Below are 16,629 nucleotides of genomic sequence, written 5' to 3'. Positions count from 1 at the left end.
AAGTCCCTCAAATTCAAAGGTCCTATGGGTTAGTGAAATATTCAGAATAGGTATGAGAATGAAAAAGCTTTTCCGAGTATTCACGTATGCAACTAGAATGTAATTTATATGTAGAATGCAAAAGTAATTACAACTCACTCCTTCTGCAGCCAAATCAGTGTTAATTAAATAGGCTCATGTGTGAAAGGCTAGATAAAAGTTGCATCTCATAAAGCCAAAGCAAATGTTTTAACTTATAGTTTTAATATAGCAATCAAAGAAAATTTCAAATACTGTACAGTGAAGTGTAGTATAGTACACTATATACTGTTATAATACACTATTGTTACATTACAGATAAAAAAATCAAATATAATTAGTACAGCAATCACAAATAAAACAAACCAAAGTGTGCTGGATAACAGCCAGTGCTGCGAAGATGGTATAATTTCTATGCTAGTTTCTTTTTAAGTCAACATGTAAAGCACTTACTGTTTAAAAAGATTTGTTTGCTAAATATATACACTATTAATTCTTATTTATACATTTTTTTTTTAAATAGCATTCCCTCCTAAAAGTGCACTCTCATTTCTTGGCAATAATCCTCATTAAACGTAAAATAATCCTGGACATACCACTCAGCTCAACCTTTTATTGCTCAACCGCAGGCGTAAGGGCTCAGAGGGAATCCCGCATTCGAAAGATCTTAAGCAACTTTAAGCAGCTAAACTGATATTCACAAGCAAAACAAAGAAACCACTTACTGTCTTCTTGTTTGTTTTTTAAACAGAAGGATCAGCTTCATGTTATTATTTTACAAAAGCGTGTAAATGCTGCTATTTGAAAAATGGGAGCCAAACAAACGTAGAGGTAACAGTGGCTTCTTAAATCATTCACTTCTCACTCATCACATCTCAGCTCGAACGTAGCTCTCCCGGCTGTAAGCACACGAGGAATGTTATTACCTGACGTTTTCACGAGAAACTGAGAAAGAAGCAAGCAACCCTGCTAACCTGGTTAGAGCAACAACAGATCCCACTCCTCCAAAGATTTTCAGTCGAGCGTTCTGGTTGGGGAAGCGTGCCTGGGGTGCAGGGTTGTTAGCACACAGCCTCACAGCACCGTGCCCCCGTGAAGCTGCTAGTCCTGTGTCACAGACGACACCTTGTTCTTGTTTTGTACTGAGCAGACCAGCAAACTACATGGGATTCAGAAAGCCAACATTACACATTGCTGTCTTGTGTCTGTAACAGTGAACACGTCCCAAATGCATTTATATTACGTCATTTGAAAAATGTCTTTTCCCCTCACTGAAATTCAGCCAATTCCCACACCAACAGCAGTATCAAGAAGTCAACCTTACTAACCAGCCAAACATCTTTGTAGTAAAAACCTTGCATTTGCCTGCAAAACGGATCTGTGCTCCTGAGGCTTCCCCTCTGCTCGTTGAGAGTCTAGCTCTTTTTTTCTTTTTGTACCAGACCTGTGTTCTTCAGTAGTCACCTCTCACTTGGTTACACCTCCAAAGCCATAGTCAAGTTTATGATTTTCAAGTAATTTGAGTTGTCTTTGTCATGAGACTGTGTTAAAAGGTGGCTGGCCCCTAGACAAGAAAGCAACTCAGCAGCCCGGCCTAACTGCAGAGGCAATTCAGTGGCAAGAAGTCAGGCTGGTTGTTTTCCCTTGTTTGTAAGAAAGGAGCACTTTCTGCACCATCTGAGATGTCCTGTTCACGGGGTTCACACCCACAACGAGCCTTCCCTGCCCTTGCACCCCACTGCCACCTTCCTGCCTGAGGGGGCAACCGGGTGCTCACGCCAGGCGCACTGACTGACCTCAGCTCACAACTGCAGCCCCTGGTAGCAATCAAACGAAACATCTGCTCAAGCTTCCACGTCGGTGTTCTTTATTTCACTTCTCCTGCACAGTTACACGCCGTGCCAGCAGGTAGGCGCAGCTTTGCCTTCCTTGAGGGTACCAAAAGCCATCTTTCTCAGAAACGCTGGTATTTAAATGCGTGAGAAAGCCCCGTGAAAGAAGAACACTGCACCAGAACTATGCACCATCCTGCGTCAGACCAGAGCTCACGTCAGATCTTGTGATTTTGACCCTGTTTGAGACCATTTGGTTTTGGGAACTGGAGAGTTCTGATCTGCATGGCGTGAGTGGATCCCAGAGAAGACGCTAAGGGTGAGTGAAAGCGAGCTGTCATCCGTGCCTACTTCTATTTAGTTAAGAGAGGAAAATGTCAAATTGCTGCTGAAATAGGAAGCGTGTCAAAATCAAACCAAGCCTTCCTCTTTACACAGTCAAAGGCACACAAACTTCCGCACTCTCACCACAAAGGCATCAAAGCAGGCGTCTTTCCTTGGAGTAAGGATGATGCGCAATAAATACTTCAATTTATTTCAAAATTAAAATTCTCTCATATACACATTTTTTTTTCCAGCCAAAGAAGACTTTTCTAAAGAAAATGTTAAAAACGTCTAGGTGGTAGCTATTTTATCTAGAATGCAAGATTCGGGTGATGCCTCCCCCTGAGCCTCTCCCCACCTGAGCTCCTCCTTCCCAGGAACACGCCCCTGCTCTACGTCCCTCAACCTCACGCTGTGACAAAGCACAACCCTCAACATTTTATATATAGAAGTGGCCTTCAGACAGCCAGACTGATTCATGGGAGACTAAATGTTTTCAGAAGTCGGGGCAGGCTTCCAGCTGCTGCATGTGCATCCTGTTTCTCACTGAATAAGCCCTGCCAGTTAATCAATGCATCAGCAAGGTCAGTCCTGGTGTGCCAAATTACTTCATGCGCTCCAAGCTGCCAAGTCCTAACTCACAGGTTTGCAACTGGAGATCTTAATGTTTTTATTTGTGAAAAGGTGATTCTTATATTTTACCTATAAGTAGTGGACTAAATGGTTAAAGGTTTATTCCCTCCGCATAAGAAGTTAACCAGCAGAGGAGTTTAAATCAACTTTGACAAAATGAGGGCTTATTCTTTAAGTGATTTGCTTCAGGTAGTTTTTACATACAAAAATAAATCCTCCCCTACGGGACATTTTCTCGTACTAACGCTTAGAACTGTTTAAGTGATTAGAAATGTAAAAAGTGGAGACTTTCCTGAATACAAACATATACAATACAAACAACATCTGTGAACTGGTAAAAACCCACGTGTGCACACACATTTAAATGCTCTTAATTCCTTTGAAGCTGTATTAACATCTTTCATCCACTCAGTGTTATTTTGCCATGAGAGGAAGCAACAACAGTGCACTTAACTCTGACTATGAAGATAGGAAGCAAAGTGCAAGATCAGACAAACATTCCGTCCTCGGGGAGCAAGCACAACGGCTCCTTCTTAAAAACCAGCACTGCAGCTCTGATGAACACGCTACGTAAGTGGATACCAGCTGCATTAGCACTGCTGCAGGTCTCCCTGCATTGCAAACTGAAGTGAAGCTCAGAGAGGTGGGCAGTCTTTGCAGACTTTACGGACAATGAAACAGCACGCAGGAAACAGGCAGCTTCCAAGAGCTCAATTATTACTGAATATTTACGGAGAATTTAGGTTAGAGAGTTGTTTCCTTCCAATAAAATGCTAATTTGCTCTGAGGACAGCCTTTTTTTTTTTTTTTTTCCCCATTACTGACCAATACTAGAAATCAAAGCTTTTTAAGAGAAATGGATTTGCTAATGAACATTTGCTATTCCTTACAACTGCCAACTTCTTCTCTTCTGTAGTTGTATTTAAAGTTGCACAACATCTGAACCAGCTCAATATTTGGGAGGAAATACAAACACGCTATCACTTATTAACAGAGCACCAAAATGGTTGTGTTGGCTCAGACAGCCACGCGTAACCACACCACATTCACTTTATCTTCATCGTACACTTTTTTCTAACTTGCTCAAACTGACAATACGCAGAAATTAGAGAGTTTACTACAGTCACTTATTTCAAGATTTCTGACAAGCGTATACAGCTGTATGAATGAAACAAATTTAAATCTGAGGAAGTGCCAGTGTAATTAAAGTACTGTGGATGCCATGTTGTAAAATTTAGCACAAGTTTAGTTTCAGTTGCTGTTTTTTTTTTTTTTGAAGTTTATGCGTAGCTCGTGTTTACGGTGCATTTTTGAGTGGAACTAAGTACCTGGGACAGGATTAACCTTGTCAAGTTTCTAGTTTTGCCTGGTTTAGCCTTTCCAGTAACCTTAAACTAGCGTGGTAAGAACCTTGCATGGGCTTAAATTTTAAGACTTATACAGAATTAAAAATTACAAAGAACTTTCAGTAACCCACATTACAGCAGATATTCATCTCAGTGCATTTCCTAATAACTAATTTACAGGTAACAGAGCCAGCCTGGGTAGCAGTATGGTAATATTAAAAGCTATTGCCAATCACACACTTGCTTATCATGCACTGAATAAGATGATATAATCTTTGACATACATACAAGATTTAATAACTAATCACTTTGTGTGGCCCAGCCAATAAACATTACATTTGAACAGTAATTTCTTCTACCCTTATTAGATTTTAACCTATCAAGAGTGATCCATTGGCTCAGTAACATTAGTAATTCCTGCATCTTGACTATCCATCTCCTCAAGCTCCTCAACAGAACTTCCCTTTTGTGCTTTAGACCTCGCAGGGAAAGTTGCTCCCACAGAATTCACCATGTTACCATCAGTTGATTCAGCATTCAAGCGTTCAGTACCACCTGGTGCAGGAAACGACTCGGGCAAGCCAGCCTGAAAGCTCCCAGTTTTAGCAGTTGAACTCACTGCCTCTACTTTTCTTTGAGAGACATCAACTGATGCTGACTGCTCTGTATTCTGATCCCGCAAGTGTCTATCCATTGAAGCCTGAATGGAAGAGACCATCTCCTGCAACTTTTTTCTCTGTGCCTCAATCAAAGTGGGGTCAAGCTGCCTGCTGTCTCTCATCGTCACCACCCCAGGAGCTATTCGGATAAGCTCACTGTTACCAGAAGCAGCTGTGAATGCGGAAGGCTCAATTTTAGCAGGACTGAAGTCCGTTTCTGTGCTAGGCTTTCTTAAGAGTGGTGTTTCCCTGGCTCTTTGATCGTGTTGTTGACTACTGGATGCAGTTCCTAGGGAATGGCCCTTGCCTTGAAATGCAGTTATGTTATGCAGTTGTTCAGATTTCTTTTTCACTACTCCACCACTACCCAGCTTCAGCATTCCATGCGAAGGGCTTGCCTCCCTGCTCCTCGAAGTAGCTTCGGCGCGCACTTGACTTAAGGCCTCTTTCACTAAGTCTTCAACATCAGGACCGATGGGGAAGTGCCCAGCAGCATCCACACACAGCTCTAATCGATCTTCTGCTGCATTGTACACAAAGTTTTTACCAGGCAGATGCGGAAAAGTACAGTGCTTGCCATCAGCCAAACCTATAAAGATAGGAAAAAAAAAGTTATTCAAAATGCAAGCAGATTTAAAATTATTGCAGCAAAAATGTAAAAACGAACACATTTAAACTTTTTTCTATGGGAGAAAAACAATTTAGGCTCATATATCCACAGTATACCCCTAAGACATTGCTGCCTTCTATGGTGATTTTATTGAACTGCCAGGACTGCAGCACCACTAGATAAAACAACCCTGTTGGTAGGGCTAGCAGTTCTAACACAACAGAAGTTGAAGCAGCAGCACATGCCTGCAGTAACACAAAGAAAGCCAAACCCCACCACCACCCTAACCTTCCCCTCAGCCAAAAAACAGAGAGAAAACATGTAAAGAGTAGACAGCATGTTTCAAATCACTGTGCATCTGGAGAAGGTAAAGACCTCTTTCGTACTGGTTAAAACAGCAGGGTTTCAGCACGCACAACTGCACTTAAACCTGAGGATGTTCATATTTCCTATTTCTTGTCTTCTCAGAGAGAAAGCAGATAAAAATGTTTCAAGGTTACTATGTTCAGTAGCCCTAGGCATCATAAGTATTAACCTTTACAAACTTAACACGAGACATAATATTTTTGATTAGCTGTTTGTTTCATTAATCTACTTGTGACTGGACAGATCTACTGTCAGAGCTCACCAGGCAAATTTAAGTTCTGAAGCCACTCTGTGTCAAAAAAGGAAACAATCAGCTTTCTATTTTTTCGGTCATAAATTACAAAAGAACTCATCTCTGTCCCATAAAGACTGTGGTACAAGCAGTAAAGCATCATTTTAGTGATAAGGGTTTTCTATGAGTTAAAAGCTGTCTGCAGAAGTAAACTTGGCTGCCACAACGCTCTTCATTTTAGTTCTATCAGCTATGAAATGAGAGCTACAATAACAACAAAAAAGCAGACATGAGATACTTAAAAAAAAAAAAAAAAAAAAGCGCAGTGAATGGGTAAATTTATGGGATTTTCCTCATATTCTCTTACAATTCCTCAAGAAAGATACCCAAAATTACAGAGAAGGGAAGCGAGGTGACACCTAAATCCTTCTTCTTTGTTATCAAATACAATGCAGTCAAAACAAATATTATAGGCATCAACAAAAAGGCCAAATCAAATTATTTGAGATGTTACTAAACAGTTTTTACACTGATGAATCAAGTGACCAAACTCATTCAGCCTCCAAGGCTTCCGATTCACTCTCCTACAGCTGCAGGGAATCTACAGATGAGATATTCTTCATTTCAACAACTTCAGACACACAGCTTCTTTCTTTACATGTCCATGGGAACTGATAACCAACCAGCCAAAACACGCTACAGAACAAAATTTAACCCCAAGCACCTGTCTCACTTAGCCTGAAGAACAAAATTTAACTACATAATCTACCAACTCAACCTCAGAAGAGAGTCCTACAAGAGTTTCTATCATAGATCAAACCTAATTTGAAAATGTGATCTTGAAATCTAAATGAGATCTCAGACAATCTGCTAAATCAAATTTCTATTGATTAACAGTGACTACAGCTGATGGAAAGCTTTGTTTCAAGTGTTCAGTATAATAGCTGCATAATTAAAATACTACAAATATGTAAGGAGCTTCTTTATGTGAAAAAAGAAAACACTGTTGCACAATAATTGATGTGGAAGTTTAGTAGCTCATAAAATGCTAAAATCATACAAGTATGCTAATGGTGAAAACTGTAATTCCACCTACCAAGCTAGGAGGTAAAATACCTACACATACAGAAGTGCAATCAGAATCAAATCAGAATGGCATCTCCCCCAGCCTTAGCTCTTACACTGTCAGTTGGCAAAATACTTTAAACCAGGCATTCTCTGAGCTAATGACCAGCTGGGTTAAAATCTCTTACATCCATTTTAGGCTCTCAGCTCCAGCTAGTCATTTATCAGCCCAGAACATCCTCTCTATTGGGCATCGTTTAAGCTAATTCACTCGCCACAAACAACACACTAGTCTTCACTGTACAAGCACAGTAAAAGGACAACAACGAAAATGAAGCAGATCTCCTGTTCACTTGCATGCCTAATCTATTCCTCAGACTAATAATTCAGTGAGAGGTAACATGCACTAAGGATGCCACACATTTAAGCTATTGCAAATATGAAAGAAAGGATGAATTAAAACAGTTAATACTAAAATTAAAAAATAATCAAAGTTAAGTAGATAAAACTGCTTAAGAAATCAAAAAGCAAGAAAGTGGCAGAGGAAGTATTATTATAGATGAAACCACAGGAGCTAAGCTGTGAATACAAAGACTTCAACAAGAAAATAGACTCCAAGTGAGAGAAAATAACTCAATAGCATGTTTTATAAAGAATCAGACATTATTCTTTGTAAGCAGTATTTTAAAAGCCATCTAAAAACGAAATATACTTGAATTGCTTGCTTATTCCACACATAGTCCAAAATGAGATATTTATCAACATAAAAACGGGATGCATAACTTTGCTTTTGAACAACAATCTTAGGAATATCAAAAACAAATTTAACCAACCATTTAAATTTAACACAAGCAATAATCCTGTATAAAACACCTACTAAGACACAGTACAAAGATGAACTCCTTGTTCAGCGAGTGTTTCAAAGTATAATGGAAATAGGTCCTATAATTTTCTCCTCGTTTGATCTTTCCAGTAGGAAAAACAAACCAAAACCGAACCACAGCTGGCTTATTGAAGTTGTTTGTTCTAGTCAGGAAGTTTATATGGAGATGTATGGCTACAGAGAAGATCTTTGAAGAAAATATTTAAGCTGAATGAACAAATCTTAATCTGATTCCCCAGTGTTACAAGAGCCTCTGAGGGAGTATGAGAAGCTCTACAATGTTATGAAAATTGAAGGTGTACCATGCTAATAAAATAAAGTCTGTTTATGCTTACAAGTGACTCAAGACCAATTTATACTTTTGAAGGTTTGAAGACAGAGGAAGAAAGAACAACAAAACCAAAAGATACCTGTGGTTTTCTTCATTATGCTGTAGAACACTCCACCCTGCTGAAACAACTGAGGAAGCCCCTTTGCATAAGACCAAACATCTTCTCCTATAAAAATCAAACACAATCGTGAGAATTAAGCACTCCTGTTTTAACATCACAGACAACAGCTGAAAAGCTCCTTGGAATAAATCCTCACTTTTAATGTGAGAATGCAATTCAGAATTTGAATTCTGATTGCTTATTTGTAGAACAGGAACTGAGGACACCGGGCAACTTCCAGGAAAGCATCCCACAGTCTGCATTAAATATCCTACGTGCTCCAGTACAAAGGTTCCCAAATTTGATGTGATCCAAGCTGCAGCTCCCGGTTCTTTGCCAGGCCATACACCCAAATCTCCCCTCCCCTCCTATCGCACACTTACACAAGGAGATGACTGATGCTCTTCCAAAATTCAGGCATGTCACCTTGTGCATTAAAGCCTCAATTCTATATCCCTACACCTTTCCCTGGATGGGGTCTCAGTGTCACAGCGGCTTCACGCTGCAGCACGAGCCCCCACACAGGCAGCTCGGCAGAAGTCACGTCCCTACCTTCTTCCTCCTTCCTCTTCTCAAGGCTCAGCAGTGAAATGCTGACACCAAGGCCCAGCAGCCCCCTGGAACTGGCATTTTTCAACGATGCCAGAAAGGGCATTGAAATGTGACAACCTCAAATGCTGCTGAGGGGTCAACAGACAAAACAAGAACAGCAGCACCACCACCACATCAGGACTATGTTAAGGAAGGTAAAGAACAGAGAAAGGGAGTTACAGCAACAGTATCAGCAACAGAGCACCTGCTAAACCCTCAGGTGTGCTGCTCCTCATCCTGCTAACCACTCACCTGCTCCCCAGCAGTGGCATGTAGTGTAAATGACATTGTCGTGCAAACAGGAACTGCTAACAATGCAGAAACAATTACTGGGCATTGACATTTTCCTTAAAAAAATGAATGTTTTCCCCCCACGTCACATCAAACCTTCAGGGAAAGGACTGAGATAGAAACTGCAGCCTTCTTTAATCATCACAGCCTCAACAGCCATTTCTCCCACTGTTCTGTTAAAACTGGAGGCCGTGAATCATCAGCTCAAGTTAACTGGATGCACAACTGCTTGGGACAGAGAGAGCTGGAAAGCGTGAGGCAGCAAAGTACTGCCCACCAATATTTCTTGGCTCGCCCTTAGGAGCAAAATAAAAGCATTGAGTCATTTTTAGCAGCTTCCCCCCCAGAAGGATGCTGTCGGCCACCTCCCCGCTCCAGGTGTTCCTCAAGTCTCCGTTCTCCGTCACAAGGAGCAGCACATCCTCGTGTCCTCTCTTTAGACACCTAAAGAAAGGAGCCCCACATAACCTGGTTCCCAGTAAACACGCTCCTGAAGCCACAGGCATGCTGCTTTGTTCCGTTCATTTGCACATCAAGCTCACGGCTTTGACGGAGCACAGACGGGGCTGGTCAACAGGCATCCACTCCCAGCAAGGAAATCCAGCAGACAAGGCACCTACTGCTCGTTCTCATTTGCCACGATCCACCACAGAAGGATGTCTCGCCTTTTGGCTTTACCCTGCTAATTTCACCACCTCAGAAGGGGCTCGCTGCCCCCCCGTGCCCCTGTTCCCATTTACATTTTGCAGCGTACATCTCTGGGCAATGCTCCACACTGTCGCTGCTGGAGCTCCTCATTTCCCCCAGGCAGCAGCAACCCCAGCTCTCCCTGCTGGTTTAAATACCACCTGCAGGAATCAAAATAACCTCCACGCTGGTAACAAAACAGCCTTCAGTCTGCTGAAGCGTGGGGAAGCCACAGACAGCAGCCACACAGTGGCCGACCCTATTTACGGACCCCCCCTGGTGCTGCATTTAGCATTATTCGAAGGGTTCCCATCCCTGCCACGAGGCCACCACCAGGCTTTGGGTGAAAGTCCAGTTTTACAGCCTCAGGCACACTTTGTCAAGCCTTGCACCAGCGAAGCATCTCTGTTCAGGCAGCTTTTTGTGCGACAGGAGCAAGGACTACAGGCAGAAAAGTGTGGTGGGCAGGGCTCACCAAACAAAAACACTGAAAGCCACTGAAAGAAAGAAACCAAAATAAACCCTTACGCTGTTTTGAGAAAGAGGTCTCAGACTGGAAGAGCATAAAGAACCAAAACAATTGTCTGGAGCTCCCCAGGCTGGAGTAACCACCATGCATTATTCAGCTAAACTACCTTTGAGCTCTGCAGGTTTGTGTTCCCAGTTGGGTCTGCTCGTTCTGGTTCTGCCTACAGTGGCAGTAAGATGTTACAGGTCATGAGCTGATCTGGGCAATCATCTAGCTGGATGAAAAGCTCCCTCAGGCTGCTGTACTCACCACAGGGCTGATGTTCTCCCCACTATTTCCACCACACAGCTCCCCCAGGGCAGGCTGCAGCCCCACAGCAGGAAGGCAGGGCAGCAAACACCGCGTACCCTGCCCACGAGCACGCCTGGAAGAGCTGGTACAGACCAACCTGTGCCAGTGGCAGCCTGAGATGGTCCCTGCGTGCAGCAGAGGAGGCGTGCAGCACTGCTAAACAACCCAAAAGCTCTGCTGATAAACACAGGCTACGGGGAGCTGCGGCTGGCTTTAAAATGCTGGTTAAATCCCAGCAAATCCTGGTGTCGATTAATAGGTCTAATTGAAACCTGGCCATTCAGATTTCACGTGAGCTGGCAAGTTCATCAGCGCAAAACAGATCAGCCAAAACAGATTCATACTCGGCTTGCACGTATCCGGAGTGGTTTTGCCTGGGTGTAATTAAATCAGTTTAAAAACATAACACATTAACTATGCTGATGTGAAATTAAAATCCCTTTAGTCACTTCCTTATAGGATCATATAGTTAGAGCTAAATAAAAATAGGGGTAAAAGCTGCACATCTTAGGCATGCTTTTTGTAAAGTAGTTCAGAAAAAAAATAAAATCACAGTATCTAATTACCCAAGGGTTATTTTTAAATTATACATGTAAAAATTAAATAACATGGTCTAAAATTTTAATGAGTTAACTAGCCAAGCCCAGAAACGAAAAATCTAAGTAACTAAAATGGGAAAGAAGCATCAATCCACCCAAGAGGAGACCCTGTCATAAAACTCTTCTAAGCATCCAGAATTAATAGCTCTAGATCAGTGAAGACAACTTCAACTACAGGCATGGGGGAAAGAAAAAAAGTTTGGTCCAGAGAACCTACTTCAGTCGCACCTCTCCTCTTCATGTCCTGATCTGACCATGTTGGATGAATGTTTTTAAGAAAAATAAGTTACAACAAGAGCATGAAGGCCGAGCTGACTCAAAATTTTGCAGCACCCTAATAACAGCGAAGCACAGCTGAGAAACACTGAGGTTTCCCTTCCCAGAAAGGCTGAACATACCAGCCCGAGGAGCTGGCACCTGCACCCTATTAAGAAAGGCTTCGGAAATGTTTTCGGGTTTGTTTTCCCACTGAAAAATAACAATTGGAAGTAGCAAGCCGCCTAGATTTTTTTTTTCACGAGTATTGTGGAAGGAAAATGAAGCCCTGATGCAAAAAGCAACTACACAAAAATAGCTTCTTATTCAGTCGCTGCCCAAGTTGCTATAGCTGGGTGGTTTATCATTTGCTGCCGCTTTTAGTCCCATTAGTAATGCAAAATGGATACAGGGGAAAGGGTGAGGTAAAGGCTATTCCGACCTGTGCCTCACGGGAGGAATCTCACAGCGGGGAGAGGCAAAGGAAAAAATTGATCTTTGAACATCAGGCTCACAGTTTATACAGGAGTGGACGCAGAAAGGGAGGCACCTTAGTGCTGAAGTCACTTGGATCCTTTGACAGCACCTCTGAGGTTTCTGTAAGCCCACGACCACATTTTCAAGCCTATTTTTTCAAGGCTCTCTTAGTTTCACCCTGGAGTTAGGCAAGCTTTCTGCCCCAGCCTTTCCTTCCCTGCACTTTGGAACCTCAACCCGAACGCCAGGGCGGCAAGGTGGCAGGTAGCCGGTCCAGAGACAGCGGAGTAAACAGCCAGGCTCGGGGAAAATCAAAGTTCTGCACCGTGAACCTCTGACACGTCGCCCCAGGCTTATGCAATGGGTTTGTTCCTGCAACATCACATGCCTCGGCCACACCAAATCCCTCCAGCAGAAGAGGAGACTTCCACAAAAACAAAAAAATAAAAATAAAACAACCTGCAAACATGACTATTCGACCTGTTCGTACAGCTAAAGGGTAATTGCTGGTCTGCTTCCCGTCAGGCACAGCACGAATGGTGAAACCTAACGAAGAGAAGTGCCTTCAATGTAGGGCAGACACACATGTTGGGAAGAAAAAAAAAAAAAAAAACAAAAGGAAAAAACAGACAAAAAGATCTGCCTTTTGTCAGTCAGCAGATTCATAAATGCAATTATGTGAAGAGACTGGCACGCAAATCAAGGCCCAAATCTCCTGAGTCCACATATGAAAATGAAAGCCACAGGCAACTGAGAAAAGTTCATTAGTTTTGAATTATTACCAGGCATTTACACGAGTGATGATTTATAAGCATAGCTTTGCTACCCTATGCTACAGCCGGGCTTCAAATACACATTCAGTTCTTCCAGTTTTTCCTCTGCCTGCATTCTGAAATGATGCTTTTCGTGGTTCCTGTTTGAAAATAAAACAGAAAACCACCCAGACCTTCACGTGAAACGAGCAGATGAGCCAAGGAGACGATGCTGCGCTGATCTGCTTACACCAGCACAGCTCTCCATGGGGAGAAACGCCAGGACTTTATCCTAATACAGGGGTGGGGATTTGGTCCTCAAACTTCCAAGGAGCGGCCAACATCCCCTTCTCACGGCTACTCTGAATTCATTTCCTGTGACCCGGGGGAGGTGTAGGAAGCGAGAGTGTGCAGCTTGCACAGCACGCCCATCAAATGTCTGCTTAATGAGGTGCTGGAAAAACAAACAGAGAACGCAGGGAGAGAGACAGAGGCAAAGGCATCGACTCCTAAACGGCAGTTTTTAAGAGAGGATTTCATAGTGCAGAAAGAACAAGCACCTCACACACACGTTTTAAAATTCACAGCATTGAAAATCCCTGACAGCACGCTGACTGTTCCTCTAACAGAGGAATAATGACACTAACCTGTACTCCATGGTTACAGCAAAAAAAAATAAAAATAGATTTACGTAATTGTATTTTGTAGAATTTTATCTCCTACTTAAAAGCCACAATTTGAAAATACAACCTGAAGCCGGCCTTACCCATCAGCGTTGCTAGAAGACACAGCGAGTACATCTCCTTGTCGACCTGCTCTTGCAGCTCCTTCGATGAGATTTTACTAGTCACAGCGACGTCTTCATGCTTCACGGCATGGGCCGAGTGCGCTGCAGCGGGCTGGCTGCTCTCCTCCTTGCCTTTCAGGATCTCTATGGCAATTCTGTCACCATGCTGCAGCGGCACGGGCTCGTTCTCCATGCCTTCTTTGGGAGGCAGCAGCTCTTTAGGAGGAAAGCCATAGCGAATGCACTGCAAGTAGGGAGGGATATTGAATTCTCTAGCTATGCTCTCCTGCAGCTCCAGGAAGGTGGTGGTGCACTTCAGGGTCAGCATCGACTGCCTGCCATCGTTGGTCGTTATTCGGATTTTCTTCTCCTTTGTTGACGTGGGTGAGTACGGGGCTTTCGTTGGCGTAGCGGGCGCGGAGGACGGCCCCTCACGACCAGCCCCCGGGGAAGCAGTCCTCGGTTGCCCTTTATGCTCTTGTTTCAATTTTTCGCTTTTCCGTTTCTGCATCACGGAAGCCTGGTCTGCAATGTTCTGCTGAATAGTTCTTTCGGTTTTGCTCATGTTTAGCTCCTCCTTGTGCAAAGTTTTTGTCTTCTGTCCGGTCAGAATGATTTTGGTGGGAAGCTGTGCCTCTGCCTCTTGTCCTTGCTGCACCTCATCAGCTCTTTGGGCGTGGGCACCATCGATATTTACAGGGGTATAGTCGTCGGGGTTCTTCTTGGCAGTTTGATGCAATATCGTGTTGACCACTTTCTGAACAAGAATCTCGCTACCAAACTCCCCGGGGAAGTGCTTGGTCACGAGCTTCATGGCGACGTCGTACACGTTGCTGTTCAGAGAGGTGTCGCTTTCGTACTGGAACCAATAGACCGTCTCCCTCACCACTCTTCCACCCCACTCCAGAGTGATTGGGAAGGCTTCGGGCAGGTTGTCATATTCTTTGCCTTCCCAGTAGTGCTTGAACCCGCAGCCACACTTGCCGCCCGTGGACCTGGTGTTCGTTCTGTCCCCGTCCAGGTAGGAGACAGAGCCGTCCTCCCTGACGCGGCGCACCAAGTTGCCGTGGCACCAGTTGCACGCCGTCAGGCTGCTCAGGCTGTAGTCGGGCACCAGCACGTCCTTCGCTGGGTTGTAAGAGCACACCAAGCTGTTGAGGGGAAAGCTGTAGTTTTTGTCAGGCCGGAGCTGCCCGTGGGTGCTTTTCGCCAGGTTGTACAACTTCCCGCCCGGTGCCAGCCACTCTGGAGGCACGTGGTGCTCTGACAGGGCCCCGCAGATGAGGCACCTGTGGAGGCGGTTGTCCGTCACCGCTTTTTTGGCAGCTGCAGTGACTTCTTCAGGCTGGACTCCTATGACGCCAGTCCTCCTGTAGAAATACTGATGCACGTCGGCCACGAGACTGGGATGAATACCGTGTTTGCTCATGAAAACCTCCTCCATGGCAGCAACCAGCCTCATCAAGTACTTATCTTGCAGGCTTCTGTCTCCGCCGATAATGCAACCGCCATCCTCCTCCAACTTGATGTACTTTTTGATGAGGTCCTGAGGAACTCCCCAGGCTTTAGGAAGGAGCTTCCTAGGCAGTTTCGGCAAAGCAGCACCTTTTATTCCAACCAGAGGGATGTAATGGTTCCGCCCCGAACTACTCCAGGCGATGCAGATCGGCTTGTTCAGCATGCCATCCTTCCCCATGCACTTCTCCAGGGGTACCAGGCCGGGGAGGAAGGTCGCCGAGTAATCCCCGGAGCTGCGCATCCCGCTCAGGGAGTCTAACAGGATGATGGGCCGGTGAAGCACGTTGGCCAGCCCGAAGATGTGGATGTTCCTCAGGCCCATCGGCACGCCTTCCGGCGGCACGAACAAGGGGTCGCACTCGTTGATGATGTCCTCCCACTCGGCCGCGTCGATGAAGTCGTGGAAGAGCGCCTTGTAGTGGCTCAGGTTCTCCTCAAAGTGCTTCTTCAGGTTCTCCCGCAGCGCGTGCCAGAACAGCTCCCGCCCCACCAGCGCCCGCGACACCGCGTGGACCAGGCAGTGGCCGTCGCCGTCCACGTGGACGGGGATGAGGCACTCCTGGCTGTTGTTGGCCTTCTTGATGTCCTCCAGGGTGTCGTGCAGGTACACCAGGCTGCCCGAGCGGTCCTTGCCGTAGCCCACGGTCTCCACGTGCTCGGGCTCGATGAGGAAGGCGCGGTCGCCCAGCAGGGAGCAGTCAAACACCTCCCCTTGGTTCATCTCCCTCAGCAGCTTGGCCTTGCCCGTCTGCTTGTCCATGCCGTAGCGGGCCAGGATGGGGGCCAGCAGCTTGCAGTGGTAGTTGGACAGCCCCATCACCTTCACCAGCTCGGCGCTGCGCCGGGCCGGGCCGGCTCCCAGCAGGGCGCTGCGCAGCAGGTTGTGCAGCACCACGTCGGGGTCCGGCACCTCCTCCACCGCCAGCAGCTGCCGCTGCTCGTGGCGCCGCCCGCACTCGGTGCACTCGATGCTGCCGCCGCCCTGCGGCCCGGCGGCCGGGAAGAACAGCCGCGCCTGGCATTTGGGCTCGGGGCAGGTGCCCGAGAAGATGCGCCGCTCCCGCTTCTTGCCGCCGCCCGCCGCCTGCTGCTGCTGCGCCGGCTGCTGAGGGGACGGCGGCGGCGGCTGCTGCTGCGGCTGGGACATCGCCTGCGGGACCCCCGGCTGCTCCTCACGGGCTCCCCGCCGCCTCCTCCCCCTCCTCCTCTTCCTCCTCCTCCTCCTCCTCCGCCAGCCGCCGCCGCCGCCGCCGCCCGCCGGCCCCCATCCGCCGCGGAAGCCGCCGGCCCCGCCGCCCGTTTGGCCGCAACGCAACGGCCGCTCGGCCCCTTCCACGCCGGCCGCGCAGGCGCCGCGCTGCCCGGGGCCGTCGGGAAAGGGAGTCCCGGCGCCGCAGAGGGGAAAGGGGAGGGCGGCGCGCCCGGACTACAAGGGCCGTGGTGCAGTGCGGCG

At 45.9% G+C, this 16,629-nt stretch overlaps 1 protein-coding gene across 1 annotated transcript; it reads right to left on the bottom strand.

The window, feature by feature from the left end:
- Window positions 1–221: 221 nt before the first annotated feature.
- Window positions 222–16,486, bottom strand: VCPIP1 (valosin containing protein interacting protein 1). The gene is made up of 3 exons (XM_021272326.4): window positions 13,638–16,486; window positions 8,379–8,465; window positions 222–5,401 (listed from the first exon to the last, which is right to left on the bottom strand). The coding sequence occupies exons 1-3, from the start codon at window positions 16,321–16,323 to the stop codon at window positions 4,533–4,535; spliced, it is 3,642 nt and encodes a 1,213-aa protein (XP_021128001.2). The 5' UTR covers window positions 16,324–16,486; the 3' UTR covers window positions 222–4,532.
- Between the last annotated feature and the right edge of the window lie 143 nt (window positions 16,487–16,629).

Source organism: Anas platyrhynchos, chromosome 2, assembly GCF_047663525.1.
Source record: "Anas platyrhynchos isolate ZD024472 breed Pekin duck chromosome 2, IASCAAS_PekinDuck_T2T, whole genome shotgun sequence".
Classification (NCBI taxonomy): Eukaryota; Metazoa; Chordata; class Aves; order Anseriformes; family Anatidae; genus Anas; species Anas platyrhynchos.
The sequence above is the reverse complement of the archived record's forward strand: the minus strand, read 5'-3'. Positions and strand labels throughout refer to the sequence as shown.

Coding starts and splice junctions, on each gene's coding strand:
- VCPIP1 (XM_021272326.4), bottom strand. CDS start 16,323: ATGTCCCAGCCGCAGCAGCAGCCGCCGCCGCCGTCCCCTCAGCAGCCG. Junction 8,466..13,637: donor TCTTCTAGCAACGCTGATGG/GTAAGGCCGGCT, acceptor TGATTTTTATAG/GAGAAGATGTTTGGTCTTAT. Junction 5,402..8,378: donor CATAATGAAGAAAACCACAG/GTATCTTTTGGT, acceptor CTATCTTTATAG/GTTTGGCTGATGGCAAGCAC.